The 15,892-nt window shown below is 40.8% G+C and overlaps 1 protein-coding gene across 1 annotated transcript in view; it reads left to right on the top strand.

The window, feature by feature from the left end:
* The window catches only part of PDZD2 (PDZ domain containing 2), a 271,445-nt gene that overhangs the window by 228,809 nt on the left and 26,744 nt on the right, over positions 1-15,892 (top strand). Inside the window, exons 15-20 of the mRNA XM_012640510.1 lie at positions 156-288; positions 5,967-6,048; positions 7,522-7,556; positions 8,294-8,450; positions 9,051-9,853; positions 12,023-12,167. Coding sequence (XP_012495964.1) covers positions 156-288; positions 5,967-6,048; positions 7,522-7,556; positions 8,294-8,450; positions 9,051-9,853; positions 12,023-12,167 — 1,355 coding nt within the window. The remainder of the gene's footprint in view (positions 1-155; positions 289-5,966; positions 6,049-7,521; positions 7,557-8,293; positions 8,451-9,050; positions 9,854-12,022; positions 12,168-15,892) is intronic.

Here is a 15,892-nt window from a genome sequence, read left to right as displayed (position 1 = left end):
TTTTTTACACGTATGCAAAGATGAAAGGATGTCATGCGCTTCTTTAAAGTATTCAGAAAAGATTTCTATTATAAACGTCTCCCAGAAGCAAAGCTTTTTTAGCTTTTAAAAGACTGCCTGCTAACACAGAGTGTGGATTATGTCGCCCTCCCTAGCCGCGGAGATCAAATCCTAGAAGTGAACTCCGTCAACGTTCGCCATGCTGCTTTAAGCAAAGTCCACGCCATCTTGAGCAAATGCCCCCCAGGACCTGTTCGCCTTGTCATTGGTCGGCACCCTAATCCAAAGGTGAAGTATTTCATTCTGTTCTGAGTATGGAGAGATGACATGGCTATTTGTCCAGCTGCAATGATGCACATTCCTAGGATGGCACACACTGGTGAGGGGGCTCACCTGGCTGGGGATGGGCAGTCAGCCTGTGGCCAGTACATGGACAAAATGAATCACTGATCTGGACTTGGTCTTCACACACTTAGAAAATTTTGTCAATGTTTTATCAATGTTATTTGGTAAATCTGACATTTGGTCTGGTGGAAGGTAGGGATGCCGAGTTCTAAGTAACCCCTACTGGCTGTTTGATCTCCTGCAAGATACTTAGCCTCTTTGGGTTTCTGTATCAAGAGAATCTGAGAACGTTGGGCCAGATGATCTGTATGACTCTCACTTTCCAGAAAAGAAAGGTTTTTGTACCACAATCTTGTGTTTACTCACATGTTGGAAATTCTCTCATCTTTAAGTTTAATGCTAAGTAATTAGTTTTTTAAAACAGGTTCAGTGAATTTTAAAGTTTCTTTGATTAAGCAATGAGAATGTATCAAGATTGAAATAGTATAAAAATAAATTTTTTAAAAATAGTTGGAAAGATGACTATTTAGAATTTAACTTAAACTTTGTTAATATATTTAATTCACTTAAGCCAATGACTTTTTTGCATTTTTTTTTCGCTCACCCCACCAGTCCTGCATTTATATACAATTTCTAGAGTGCAAAATTTTTCAGATATTCTTAAAGGAAATAAAAAGTCTTCCAATTTGAGGAGGAACTTTTCCTCCTTAATGTTCATTTGACTGTTGGGCAAAAAAAATACCCATTTATCTTACCAATGACTATCTCACACAATTTAAATAAATGAAAATAAGATGAGATCTGGCTTTTCAAACCAATTGCTTATCTGCAAATGTTACTTTGTAGGTTTTGCTTCCATCAAAGTTGGGGAAAATAAAGCCCAGCATTTCAAAAACACTATGATGGAGAACTTATCGGTTAAGTTTATTCAAAATGGTGAAGGATCTTGTATTTCTGTCTGATGAACCAAGTCCTCAAGACTAAATTTTTAAGTTCATGCTAGGATGTTTTCCATTAACTACTCAGACAAGTGTTCTCAAATCTACCTAAATAGCAAAAATACATATTGAAATTCTCCCAGCCATGACATTTACTTACGTTCACATTTTCCAAAACTGGTTTTGCCTGTTCTGCTAAAGACATGTTCTGAAAGTGGGAGTCCTTTCTTGGTTTATATAATGTGGACAGCTCCATGGGAGAGAAGAGGAACTGCATGTGATCTTGAGCCAATAGGACATACCAAATCACTGCAGCTCATTGCGTTTTTTGGTTGTGCAGACATTCGTATAGTCTTCTCAGTCTTCTTGAGAATGAACTATTAAATGACATTTTCCTGCTTACAAGTTTCACATGGTAGGGAAGAGGGAAGATTCTTCAAGCCTAATGTTAGCAGCTTAGCCAAAGGTACCACCAGCCATTGTGAACCTGGAAGTGAACAAAAGAGGCAGCATGCCAAAGAGTCCCAGGGGGTACACTGGGATGGGTGTGGAGGTTTTGAAGCAAGCATCAAGACAGTGAAACAGAGAGCCTGTCCTTCCCTGTCCCCCTCCAACCAGTGTACATAAACATTCATTGAGCTTTCACTAGGTACCAGGCAATGTCAACATGCCCAGGCTACACAGATTTAGAATATATCTCTACTCAAGAAACTTACAACCTAACCTGAAAGAGTTCTTAACCCGAAGTCCATGGACCTTGTAGAGACATTATGAATTATACAAATTTGGGGCTGTGTGTGCATTTGTGGATGGAGTCAATAGTTTGTATCTAGTTCTCAGTTATTCATGACCCCGAAAATGTTAAGAATCATTTTGTTAGGGTGTGAAGACATTACTATTGTTAGACAAATAAAAGATGAGACCATTTAAAAAGTGGCCTCCTCCTCTGTCTAAGCCATTCTGGACCTAAGCAGAATACTTCTATTATTTAGGCCTAAGAGCCCACTAATTTTTTCTTAGCATCAGTATCACACTGTTGACCCAAATTGAACTTGCAGATAATCGTAATCCCTATATTGCTGGCCTTTGCTGTCATTTGGTTGTATCTCTTCTATGCTTGTACAGTTGCTTTAAATTTTTCGAAGCTAACCATAGGACACTTTAAGTTCAACTTAACCCACCTTGAGCACTATTTTTTGTTGTTTTGAATATTCAGTGTAAAAATCTTTTTTAAATTAGCTTATCTCTAACATTGTGATCACCTTGTATTTAACAAAATATAACCTTTTAACAACTCAAAATGAGCATTAAAAATATTAGCCTTTACTCATGCCCGTCACACAGGCACGCCCTTTGTATTATTTGTAGTATTGATTACATCCTAAATGTTCCCAGGCTGCTGTGTATGATGTACCTATACACCATTTTAAGAGTAACAAATCTACGCCAAGAGATCTTTTAGGTCCCCCCTGTGCCACATCTGAGATTTCTTGATAGCATCCTTTTTAGGCTCTTAGTGATGTTCATTTGTTGTACTGGTCCTCCCCAGTACAAATAAGTGCTCAAGCTGTGGCTCCATGTCTTGGCTGGGTATGTGATGTCAGCAACATTGCTTAGACAAAGATCACCATTACACTGATTCAAAGTCTACTCCCCAACCTTTTTTTCCAGATTGTTTTATCTATATGCATTCTCAGAAATGTCTTGCATAAAAAAAATTTTAATAACTATCATCAATATAAAACCAATTCCCATTTCCATCTTTTTCCATTTTTTCCTACTTGTCACCTTCCATGTTTCTCCTATCTATTCTGTGGTCCTGACACTTCTTTTAGGGTCTGCTTTACTTTGTTACTGCTGTCCCAGGGCTTTCCTTGGATCACTTTTAACAGCATTTTTCCTCATGGATACAACCAGAGCAATTCTCAGCTCCCTCCAGAGTCCCCACTTGGATTCTGCCACCCACATCCCTCCTTTCACCCAGACAGGCAGGCCAGTGAGCTGTGGCTGACCTGATACATTTCTCAGCAGCATTATAGAAAATTAAGTTTTCAGTGGTTTGCAGTCATTGGAGTCAAGGCATGTCTGACTTCAAAATCCTTTCCAGCATAACATGGGTCATGATTTGTTCAGAGGTTCAGTTCATCTCAGCCCAAAAACACATGTCGATTTTGCCAGTACAATCAAACATCAAGATGGCATTTCAGTGCAAAGCATAATAATCCTGGCGGACTGGTGGTCTGTGATCCCGACGAACACACAGATTGGTTCATGTTTCTAGCCATGGTAAAATGGTCTTCTGCAAGACTGTTGGAGCTGTGTCCAACAAAACCAAATTTCAGTATTTGTTTGACTGGATTTCACGTTTCTTCCCAGGTAAACATGATGTTCTTAGTTGTAACATCATACCATATTTTCCCTTTGGTCAAGATTTCATTTTATGTTTAATGTATTTTTGTACCACTTATCCCAGCATTTCATGCCAACAGTACATTTTGATACTAAATGTATGCGCTTCCTTAGTTTTTGTGTTGTTCCAAGAGAAATACCACAAGGATTTTCTTTTCTCTGTTTCTCATAACATCAGGGGCAGTGGCCGCCCAATGGGGATATTCAAACCAGCCAGGTCTAGTCAGGCTGAGATTTGGACCTGGTAGGATAGCAGCTTCTAGCTTACGTTAAGTAGAAGAAAGTAAGAGAAGTCCGTTTTTCTCCTGCTCAGAAAAACAATTACAAATACTGAAAGTCTAGTATCAAGAAAAATGGCAACCACTGTTTAAGCTGATATTTTCCCTGGCTCATTTAAAAAAAATTATTCTTTACTTTGCAGAGGTATGTGTGTACGTGTAAGTGTATATGCCTGTGCCCATGTATGTGTACATATTTTATTTCCTGTGAAGCTTACTATAAAGTATTACATAAAAGCCATTATGTGATTATGATTTATCTGTTATGTTAAAATATTATGCTGAATCCTGTATAGAAATATTTATTTACTTAAGACAAATTGCTTCGCTTATCTAAATATTATTTATGCTAAATACTATTTTTATGCACAAAATTACCATTCTAAGTTTAAAATATTTTACGTTTAAAAAAGAAACTCTATAAATTTTCTTATTACTTAAAAAAAATCATATATTTCAGCATATGTCAGGCTTTAAAAAAATCTTTCCATGAATAATGACAGTTATGGATAACAACTGAGGAAAAAAGCCATGAATCTGCCATGATAGTAATAAACATAGAAAGAATAGAGGAGTTACAAAATCACTGTTTTGAAAACTTCATAGTAATAGTTGATTCAGGCAAGAATGATCAATGATGATAAAAACCATGGGGTAAAAATATATTGGGGAACAGGATATTTATATATTCTCAAACTATTAATGTTTATTCACAGTTTCCTCATTAATGACTGGGAAAAAAAAAAATCCAGTGGTGAAATCTGACAAATTCTATCCTAATCAAGAGATCAAAGTTATCACCAATTATGAGACACATCGACTTTAAGTGCATCTGGGTGCACTGAGAAGGAAGCCATTTTTGTAGTTTTTCTGCCAAAAAATACATAATCTAAATCTAAGCATGAGGAAACTATCAGACAGATCCTAATTGAGGGTTTGCATTGGCCTGGTTTCTTCCAAAATATTAGTATCAGGAAAGACAAAGGCAGGCTCAGGAACTGTTTCAGATTAAAGGAGACTAAAGACACATGACATCTAGATCCTGGGTTGTATTTTGCATTGCCAAAACCAATTTTTTTATAAAGCATTACTATGCAAAGAAGTTGATCCATGACAATCTGCTACAGGTCTGCAACAAGATGAACTCGCATCAGAATGTAAATCAGTTACATCACTATGCACACCACTGAGTTCAGTTGACATTTTTTCCCTAGCAAAGATATTGTTGATGAAGGAGGCTGCATACTAATTTGCATTCTGGAGGAAAGTCCTTATCACAGGCTGGTGTCAAACTTTCTGTGAACTAGTTCCAGCCTACAGACGCACTTTGAATAGCACTTCTAAAGGACAATATTGGAACAATTGACTAAGTTGGATAGACTAAGTCTGATGTGTATTAGACAGTCATCAACATTAAATATCCTGAATTGGACAATAGTATCATGGTTATTTAGGAGAATGTCTTTGTTCTTAGGAGATACAGGCTAAAATATTTACAGGTGAAGGGTCATGATGTCTGTAACTTACCAGACAACTTACAACCAGAAGTTGTAACTCTGTGTGTGTGTGTGTGTGTAGAGGACATGGGTGTAGATGTGGCAAAGTGTTAAAAATCAGTGAATGTAGGTGAAGAGTATACTATTCTTGCATGTTTTATGTAGGTTTGAAATTGTTTTAAAAAAAGAATTAGAAGTGAGTGTTCCAGAGAGAGGCAGATATCAGCCATGTTGTTGGTAATCCTAACACCTGAATGTTTTGCTTACTGAACTCGGGAACCTATCGAAGGTCTTGTTGTGCACACATTATTCGAAGCAATCCACAAACCCAGCTGTGCTTCCTACATGCCCTGAGCCATTGCTTCAGAGGACGATCATAATCTTTGACCCTGAGATTTGCCTCTTTATCTGCGCTCCACTCTGACTCTGGTCCTTGCTACTTTTATTGGGGGAAATAAATAAATAAAACCATCTAATTTGTGCTTTCTGCTGAAAATCAGGTTTCCGAGCAGGAAATGGATGAAGTGATAGCACGCAGCACTTATCAGGAGAGCAAAGAGGCCAATTCCTCTCCTGGCTTAGGTACTGTAATTGCACATTTTCGTTCAACATTCAGAAGAGTTTCTCGTTAAGTTCACCCACGGGGCACTCCCCAGTGCAGCATCACTGGATTCTTTGTAATTTTCAGGTTTGGCGAAAGTAGCTGTCAAAGAGAGTCTATGCTTTCCCTTGACTGCTACTTACGACTTTTGCAGTTATTTAGTGTATGTCATTAAAAATATAATCATGCATGCTGCTTATACAACTTTCAAATAATTTGCAAAAGTACGTTAGCATGTCACGTGTTTATGCTCGATTCATGTGAAATGCTGTAGATGAAAGGGAAATGATAACCAAAATATCAGTAGTATAGTAGATGCAGACTACATCATCCATCCAAAAGCCTGAGATTTCTTTACATGATTTTAAAAGTTTCAATTCAAAGAGGGTAATATAGACGCAAGAATCCTGAGTTCCCCCTTAAGTGCAAAAGTTCAGGCAGAGGATTGAGACAGTCGGAATTTCATATGAATTTAAAATTAAACATCATATTAAGTTTTAAAACTAATATTTCCTGTAGCATGGAAGCCTAAAGAGATTCTTCAAAACATTTCTTAGCTTGAGATTTACTGATGTTCAGACTAATGTCCAGGAAGAAAAGGAACTGAGATGTCAGTTACTGGCTGTCAGAGAGAGGAAAAGGCAGGCACGGGATTGTTTGGCTTCCATGAAGTACCCTGATTATCTGCATTCATAATGAATATATTTAAAGTGGGCTTGGCCATAATAGGCTCTTTATTCAACCAGTTCATTATCCTGACCCGCCTGAAAGCCGTGCTTTCATAATCCCGCATTTCCACTTAGTCATTTATAGAAGATTTTATTAAGCCGTGATCCTCATGCCCAGGGTCTCTTTTGCTCATGGCATGGAGTTTAAAGTCTAAATGCTGAGCCTTTTCAGTTAAAACTAGAATAGTTAAAAACTGGAATAGATATTCCACCCTCTGCTCAGTTTTTCCATGAGTTTCTTGGGTGATGATCATTTGTTTGTTCAGCAAATATCACCAAACACTTAGTAGATACCAGGTCCAGTGCCCGGCACTGTGCAGTCAGATCAGTCAACATCTCTGCGCTATAGGTTGTTGAAGAGTTGAGGGAGGGAGAGGAGATGTAGCCACCCATAGTTGAATTATACTACATATGTGAAGATTGATGTGTGGGCAGGATAAAATACTTTGGAAAATCAGAAGAAATTACTTCCAGTTGGGATCGTCGTGTGGGGAGTAGCATCCAAGCTAGGGCTCGAAGCATCAGCAGAATCTTGGCAGTGGGATGGGGATGGGGTGCCCAGGTAGACTGCATACACGTCCACACCTGTGCACCCCTCAGCGCCAGTCAGGCAAAGGGAGTTTTCTTTAATATGTTTGGCTCGTCCTTTTCAAGTTAAGGATGTGAGCCTATTAGTGATTTGAACTTCACTGTTTTGGCAATAACAGTGAAATTTCTCCTCAACAGGTACCTCCTTGAAGAGTCCCTCTCTTGCAAAAAAGGTGAGTCAAGGTGTACTGCTACCCACCTCCCTCAGCTGGGCCACGAACCGGTTCCTGGAGCCCACAAGTCAAGCCTGAGGGCCCAATCCCTGTTTCTGCCCAGGAGTCATTTTTGCTACTTTATGCAAGAAATAGTAACAATGCCAACTTGAGAACAAATACACAACTGTGTATTTATTAAATATTCATCTAGGAAAAGAACAGAGTGACAAAATAAAAGAACTGAACTACAGTTTGCAAAATAACTTCTCAAACTACTCCATAATAACATGGCCCAAGTCAGTTCTTGGGGCTTGGGACTTTAAGGACACTGTGGCATCTTCGTCAGTTAGGCTCTTCCTAAATCCCAGCGGGTCGGGGTGCAGGATTCAAACTCCCCTGGGTTTTGTTCATCCCTTGGCCAGACGCGTGGCTGGGAATTGCATTCTGCTGTCCTGCCCCGGCCCCAGGGTTTTCCCGGGATGCCTGATTTACTGCTGCTGTGATCATTGCCAAAAATTTGGCCCCCCAAAAAAGAAAAAAATCTCCGAAAACATTGGCAGCAAAAGTCACCTTTTTCATTCATTAGTTATTAATTCAGCCATTCTAAAGTAAACGGAAGGAGCATTTACTATCACAGCTGTCTCGAGCGACCGTGGATTAGAACAAAGTGTTCTTGGAAAGAGAGAAAACAATTGCCCGTTTCAATCTGCTTCTGGTGCGTCCTCTTAGTCATGTGACATTTTCTTCTTCCACAGGACTCCCTTATCTCTGAATCTGAACTCTCCCAGTACTTTGCCCACGATGTCCCCGGCCCCTTGTCAGACTTTGTGGTGGCCGGCTCTGAGGACGAGGATCACCCGGGAAGTGGCTGCAGCACGTCAGAGGACAGCAGCCTGGCCCCCGGCCCCCCCAGTAAGCAGGGGAGCCCCGGAGGGCCCTGGGCTTTGAGTTCCAGTAAGCAGCTACTAGCTCCCACCTACGCTGGGGGCTGCGGTGGTTTCGCTGCCCTGGTGCTGTAATATGAAAAAGGAACTGACACCTCTGGTTGAGCAGGAGGCGTCTGGGTACCCTGACTAAACACAGAGTTTACTCTCGGAAAATGCAGCTGCTATTAGTGACTGGCCACTCAGCTGTGCGGGAGATGGGCCATGTTCTGTACCCAGGGGTTGACGGTGCTCTCTTTCTATGTCATTTACATAACATAATCTTGAGTTTTATGGCATCAAATGACATGTTTTTTCTCCAAAAGTACATATTCAGGTTAAACTATCCAGAGGTTGGAGTTTAAGGGGGAAAAAAAAGGGTGGGTCAGTATGAAAGAAAGAAAAGCTGGCTGTCCGCTCTGTATAGCTCCCAGGAAGCCATATTGTCTAAGCCTGGGGTCCAGTGGCGGGAGGTGTGTGTCTGGCATTAGTGAACACAGAACTTGTGTGTAATGATGTAAAGATGGGATCAGATTATGAGACCAGGGAGACTCAATTCCGTTTGACTTTTCTCCCCATACCCTGTCAGCTCACAAAGAGCCAGGAAAAGCCAGGGCCAACAGCCTCGTGTGTCTGGGAAGCCCACGGGCCTCTGGGCTCTTCCACAAGCAGGTGACAGTTGCCAGACAAGCCAGTCTCCCCGGAAGCCCCCAGGTCCTCCGAAACCCTCTCCTCCGTCAGAGGAGGGTGGGCTGCTACGATGCCAGTGATGAGGAAGAGTTTGATGGAGAAGGAGACTGCATCTCACTCCCAGGGGCCCTTCCAGGTCGCAGCAGGCCTCTGACAGAGGATGACTCCAGGCACGTCTTGACGACCCCTTCCAAGGTCATGGATGTCAACAACCAAGAGGAGCAACCTCGGAAAACACTGGTCAGCAAGGCCTGCTCAGCACCCGTCATCGGCAGCTCAGTGGACCTAGAGGAGAGTGCCCCAGAGGATATGGTGGACACTCCTTCCCACACAGCCAAGCTGATGGACTCCGCAGAGGCCCCCAAGGCGGGCGCTGGGGGCCTGTGGAAGAAGGAACTGTCAGGATCGAGTAGTTTGCCCAAATTGGAATACAAAGCCCATGTAGGCACCCAGAGTCCGATGAGCACAGAGAGCCCCAGTTCCCCCCAGCAGAAGAGTGAAGGCCTAGGGTCTAAGCACAGACCAGTGGCCAGGGTCAGCCCCCACTGCAAGAGACCCGAGGCTGAGGCCAGGCCCAGCAGCTCAGGGACAGTCAACTTGACCGGCAGAGCCAGGGAACCATGCAGTCTGGACTTGAAAATCCAGGCCACGTCCATCAAGGTGACCATTCCTGGTTTTCAGCCAGGTGGAACCATGGAGAAGGTAACTGACTTTCTCTTAGTCACTTTGCATAGAAGTAAACACTGTGTGAATGAACGTGGAGTCTGTTGTAAAGCATGGGCTAACCTCACGCAAAGGGAAGGATGGTGACTGGAGAATTATCTTTCAACAGAGTCCTTCACTTAAACACATGGACTGCTGGGAGCTCGTTCGTGTATCAGCAGGTTCTTAGCCAGCCATGAGATCATTTGGCTAAAGATATAATTGCTCTCTTACCTGTACGCAGGGCCTAGGTGATGACGGAATGGCAGTGTGACCCGGGTAAAGTGGAACCCTGGGCCTGGCACCGACTCCTCCACTGACTAGTTAGCACTAGTTGAGTGATGACTTGGGCAAGTTACTGAACCTTCCTGAGCATCAGTTCTCTGGGCTGGCTCTCTGCCTTGGTCCTCTCAGAGTTGGGGAGCCATCAGACATAGGTTAATGGTGATCCTCTCCAGCTGATAAGATTATAAGTGATCCCTATTTTTAAAAAGTTTCTACAGTGATTATGTAGAATTACAGCTATTCACAACCTTGTGTATCTCATGAAATAATGGGGATGCATTCACTTATGATAATGCACCACATTCAATGCAAGTTAATATTGTTTATGTTACTTGGTTACAAGTACGTAAGACTTATCAAATTGTTCATTTTTTAAAATTTCAATATATCTCCACTTCAGCAAGAAGAGGAGAGTAAGAGAAATTAATGTTGTTTACAATTTATTTAACATAAATAATTTTTTTCTCTCTCTCTGAGCAGAGAAGCTGATATAATGCCATATTTATAAAGTTGTGTGTTCAAGTGGTTTATATAAACATGTGTAAATACACCCAGAAAATGTCATAAAAGCTATACTAGGCAGAAGTCTTTTTTTTACCTTTTTTTTTAAATAGGAAAATCTTTTTTCCTCCTCCTCAAATATCATATTTTACCTCCAACCAGCACTAGTGTTTTAAAATACAATGTTTGGGCATTGAGTAAATTCCTTCTCTTAAAAACTACCATCAAGTTTTAGATAACTATGTAAAGCCAAATCAAGATTTTTATTCATAAAAGTTTATATCTATTACAATAAGAGATTTTGTAATTTGAAATTCATATTCCCAATAACTTTTAAGCAGCATTTAAAGCTTCTGTACAAAAAATTTTAATTTTTCTCATAAAAATTTTAGTGCCAAAATTTGATTTTATTTACATATGAGAAAGAAAATAGAATGCGTTGCCATAAACTATGTCTTCAAATATTGGAAGCGAAAAAAAACCCTCTTTTTTGGTAAATGGGTTGTCTTCTGTTTGTATTTACTATGTTTTTTAAATTAAGGTGAAATTCATATAAAATTAACCATTTTAAACTATAGAATTCAGTGGCACTTAGTACATGCACAAAGCAGTGTGACCACCACCTCTGTCTAGTTCCAAAACTCCTCTACTCTTTGTTACTTGCATGCCTTCACTAGTAAATAGAAAGTTAACTGAGTTAAACCCCGTGAAGGTTTCCCTTAGCCAGCAATCGACATTTTACAAAATCATTTTTCACAAAAGCTGCTGAAAGGCACATTATCCCTTTCGCATCTTTCCTCTGCTGCCACCTTTGGGCCACTTTATGACTCATTAACTCAATGGGTAAATTTCTAATAAATCTGATATAACTTTTCAGTAAAGTTTTAAAATTTCGTTGCAATGGGTATTAGAAATAAGGAAGATAATGTAATTGACACTTGGTCAAAGTCTTCAAATACTAAATATCAATTCCATTTATCCAGATCAGTCTTCTCCCTCACTACCAAACCAAGGTTTTACAGTCTTGGTTATCTCTGTGCAATATAACAACAATAATACCTTACATCTGTATATACAGCCTTTTATATGCTGCATGTTGATTTTATAAGTGTTCTCATTTAATCCTCTTTAAACTCTATGAGTAAGACTGGGAAAGTCTTATCATCCCCATTTTAAAGTTGAGAAAACTGAGGCTTAGGGAAGAGGGACAAGACCTCGCGATTCCCAGCAGTCCTTACATCCAGAGTCTGTGTGTTCTGGCTCCTAGTCCTGGACCCTCTTGATTTTTCCCAAACCAACTCTCTTCTATGTATGATGATGTTCTCCTAGGGTGTAGAAAACCTGAAAGCTATTTCCAGTGACTTGTGGTTGTCATTGTGCCAGGAATCCCTGGGAAAGCTGACCACCGCAGATGCTCGTGTCCCAACCAACAGTGGACCAGCCAGTGCTCTGTCCCACCCGGACACCGGCCACCTCACAGAGAACCTGTCCAAAGCTACACCAGAGCAGGGGCAACAACCTGTGACTGGTAAGATTATTTTACCATTCATTAAGCTTAAAGATAGGAGAGTAGATGCCCTAATAAAAGCATTACACATTGGTAATATTGAGGTGAAGAAAGAACTTTTACACAAATTAGTAATATGTAAATGCTGCCTGCATTTACAACTTTACTACTTCAGTGTGCCTAAACTTGTAGTTTTAATTCCATGTTGAGTACATCCATTTTCAGTCCATTCAGTCCAGTCTATTTACCCATTTTGTGACACCGATGAGATAAACGCAAGATGAATCAGAAGGATTTCGCTCCTTTCAGAATCTCAACACTCTGCTTATGTGAAATCTAATGCACTGAGAACTGGCAACAGCAACCTCCGCAAAGGAAAAGCAAAACAATATCGAAAAACTATACCTAAGTGTTGACGAGAGGTGGAGTAACGTCATGAAAGCAGAAATCATCTCAATGTTCATTTGGCTACTCATCATCTAGTAGTTGTGCAAAACAATATTACAAAATTGATTTTTTCAAGTCAAGCAGAATTAAATGACTTCACTTCCTGGTTAATGGAGACCTTTATTGAAAATCTGAATTCTAAATTTGCACTCTGGAGGAAGGAGACACTTCTCTTAGTGGCTGGTGATGGCTGTGATCCCACGCGTCGAGCTGCGCTGGGGTCTTGGCAGTCCTCTCGCCTTCTGATAAGTTAGCAGACTGTGGAGGTAAAGGGAAATAAGACAGCTTCACTTGCTAGGGCTGTCTTATAAATTAAAAATTTGAAACCCCAGAATATCCACCCCATACCTTGATGGCTACTCACAAAAAAAATACAGGCCCCTGATGTCTTTGTTTTGTGCTCTGAGGCTCTTTGTTCCTCCTTCAATGACGAGGCTGTTGCTATGGTTTCTGTCTTGCGGGTTCACATTCACTCGCTCAACAAACGAGTTCATGTTTGTTAACAATTTGACTTTACTGCAAAGCGAGTTAACTTCTTATTTGAAGGAGATGAAGTCACACTGAGGCAGCCCTCGATGTCACCTTTCAAAGTAAGGTGTCATTTGAGGCCAGCATCTTCATACATTTTAAGAGTGTGTGTTCTACGTAACAGTCCACTGGAAGTTTTCCTGGAATCCGTATTTGCTTTGGAATGGGGGTGCGCGTACAGAAGGGATTGTTTGATTCCCTGAGACCGACATCTTCCTAATTTGCAGCTTGATGCAGAAAATTCTTCCCTTTCTCACCACTTGAGGAATTTCTTATTCTAGGTAGGCAAGTTTTTCTGAGTACCGAGGGTTGGTACCTTAAGTAAATGGGTTTATACATGTGAAGTCCTCTTGTGTTATGTTCAGTGTAGAGAGAACTGAGTCTCCCACTCCGGCCCCGCCAGAACTGCCTGCCCCGTGCTCCCTAGGCTTTGCACACTGCTGGGACCGCACTGGTCCCGGCATTTGGGTGCTTTCCTGTCTCCCCTCTCTGGACTTCCCACAGGTAATGAGCCTTGAGAAAGGAGCAACTGTGTGTCCTTGGCAAACAGTAAATGCTAGTGCCAGGAATGCATTATATTTAATACATAATAATTATGTGCTATAATTACTATACACTTCACATATTGAAACATTTAATTATTTAATGTAAGAGTCCTAATTGTGAGGACCCATTTCTGAGTTGCAATGACACACTGGCGCCCTCTAAGGCTTGTGGGGTGTATCTGAAGTGTTTGACCCAACATATTAAATTGCCTGGTCCCTAAAAATTTTTAGATCCTGTCTCCTTTTCGTAGATTTTTCTCTCATCTTCCCAATTAAAAGGCTGTCTGTGACCAGTTGGCCCTGCTGAGAACTTGACGGCTAGTAGCAGCTCTTCTTCCTCTTCTAATTTTATTACAAATAGCTTAGTCCTTTCCAGTGTGTAGGAAGGATGTTCTTCAAAACATATCCTGTTTTAACTGAAATATCCAAAAAAACATAATTATTCAAAGAAGGAACACCTTACTTACAAAAAAATCTTCCTTCTTAAGTGTCCAAAATGATACATACAACACATGGTTGTTAAGCACACGGGTGCCATATACAAGCTGTCTGGGTTCAAATCTGAGCTCCAAAATTTGACCAGGGAAGTAACCCTGGATTAATCACTGATGTCCTAGACTGCCCACCTCTTGGGGTTATTTAGGAAGAATCAATGAGATTTTCATGTATAGCACTTGGAACACTGTCTAGTACCTAATATGTTCAATAAATTATATCATGTGTATGTGATTTTCCTAAGAGAAAACTTATACACATGTATATATCTGCCTAGTACATAATATGCATTCAGTAAGATATATATAAACATACATATACACACACATTCACACAAGATTTCCTAAGAAAGTTTTTAGAAAGGAATAAAGATCAACTTGCTGTTTACGTAGGAGCAAATGGCCAACCACGATGTGTTGGTTGCGAGGTCTGATTTTTAGAGCCTATTTAGCTTTCTAGCAATAATTGGCTGTCTCTTCTAATAGTTGGCTCTTAGAAACCAGGTGGGGGTGGTAGCTGTTGGCAGAGTTGTCAAAGCTGTTATAAGAAAAGCCCTGCAGAAGTGTGGGGAGTATAGGCCCTTTACTTGCCACTACATTTTTAAATAACTATTATGAAAGGAATACATGTTGATTATAAAAACTTAGGAAATCATAGTTGAGAAGGAAATTTTAAAAGATAGCATTAAAATCGCCTAAGTCCCAGACAAAATCTCTATTAGTATTTTGTTATGTATCCTTTTAGTCTTCTTCTGTATGTATGACTGTGTATAATATAAATAAATCAATCACAATCCTATGCTCTTTTTCTTTTTTGGAAAAAAAAAAAAAAAGATTATGGTGGTCACCAGTACCTAACATTTTTACCTCAAACATCGAGAGAAAACATTTGAACAGCCTGCTGGGGTCCGCAACGCTGCTCCGAAGCCCACCAGCCCTGGCAGACCATCCTCCACGCTAACAGCTCAGGTGCCAGCACACCTGTGGCCTACTCCAGCTAGGAAGCTGCACCGACATCCTCCAAGCCCTTCCCCACCTACAACGTCACTTAAGAAGGCCACTGGGCCTTCCACCTGGCAGATGTGCATAGTAGAGTCAACCTTCCTCCCATGATTGGACATTTAGAAGGTTTCCAAAGGAAGGATTATTTCGAAAGGTGACATCAAAGGCTGCCTTAGTGTAACTTCATCTCCCTGAAATAAAACCCATTTAAATTACACACTTCACAATAAAGTCAAACTGCTCACCTAAATTGCCTGTCAGGGTTTGTTTGTGAGTGAATGTAAAATTTCAAAACAGCCTTTCAATCTCCTCCTTTTGTCTCATTGCTACTTACCCCATATTTGGTGCTGGCAGAAGCAGGAGAGCTGTGCTTCAGGGAGCTCACGAAAGGAGGAGAGTACATGAATTCGAATCTTGGCAGGCCCTGGCCTTCTACAGTAGGCCCAGGAAAGTGTCATAATCTCCAGGGGTGTCTTGATGGTCCGGCCTCGCTGTTGCCAAGTGCTCTCTACACAGAGGCCACAGAGTTGGGGTTTAGGCAGCATCAGGGGCTATAGGCCAGGTTCCTGCGGCGACCCCAGCTCTACCACCCGTGAACTCTGTGACCTCAAGTATGTTCTTAACCACCTGTGCCTCTGTTCCTCATCCTTCCAATGCAGATGGTCAGGGGACCCACTTCAGTATGGAAAGAAAATTAAATGCACGGAAAGCTCTTAGCATAATGCTAAAT

The sequence above is a fragment of the Propithecus coquereli genome, unplaced genomic scaffold (genome assembly GCF_000956105.1).
Source record: "Propithecus coquereli isolate 6110/MARCELLA unplaced genomic scaffold, Pcoq_1.0 Scaffold154, whole genome shotgun sequence".
In the NCBI taxonomy this organism is placed as follows: Eukaryota; Metazoa; Chordata; class Mammalia; order Primates; family Indriidae; genus Propithecus; species Propithecus coquereli.
The sequence above is the reverse complement of the archived record's forward strand: the minus strand, read 5'-3'. Positions and strand labels throughout refer to the sequence as shown.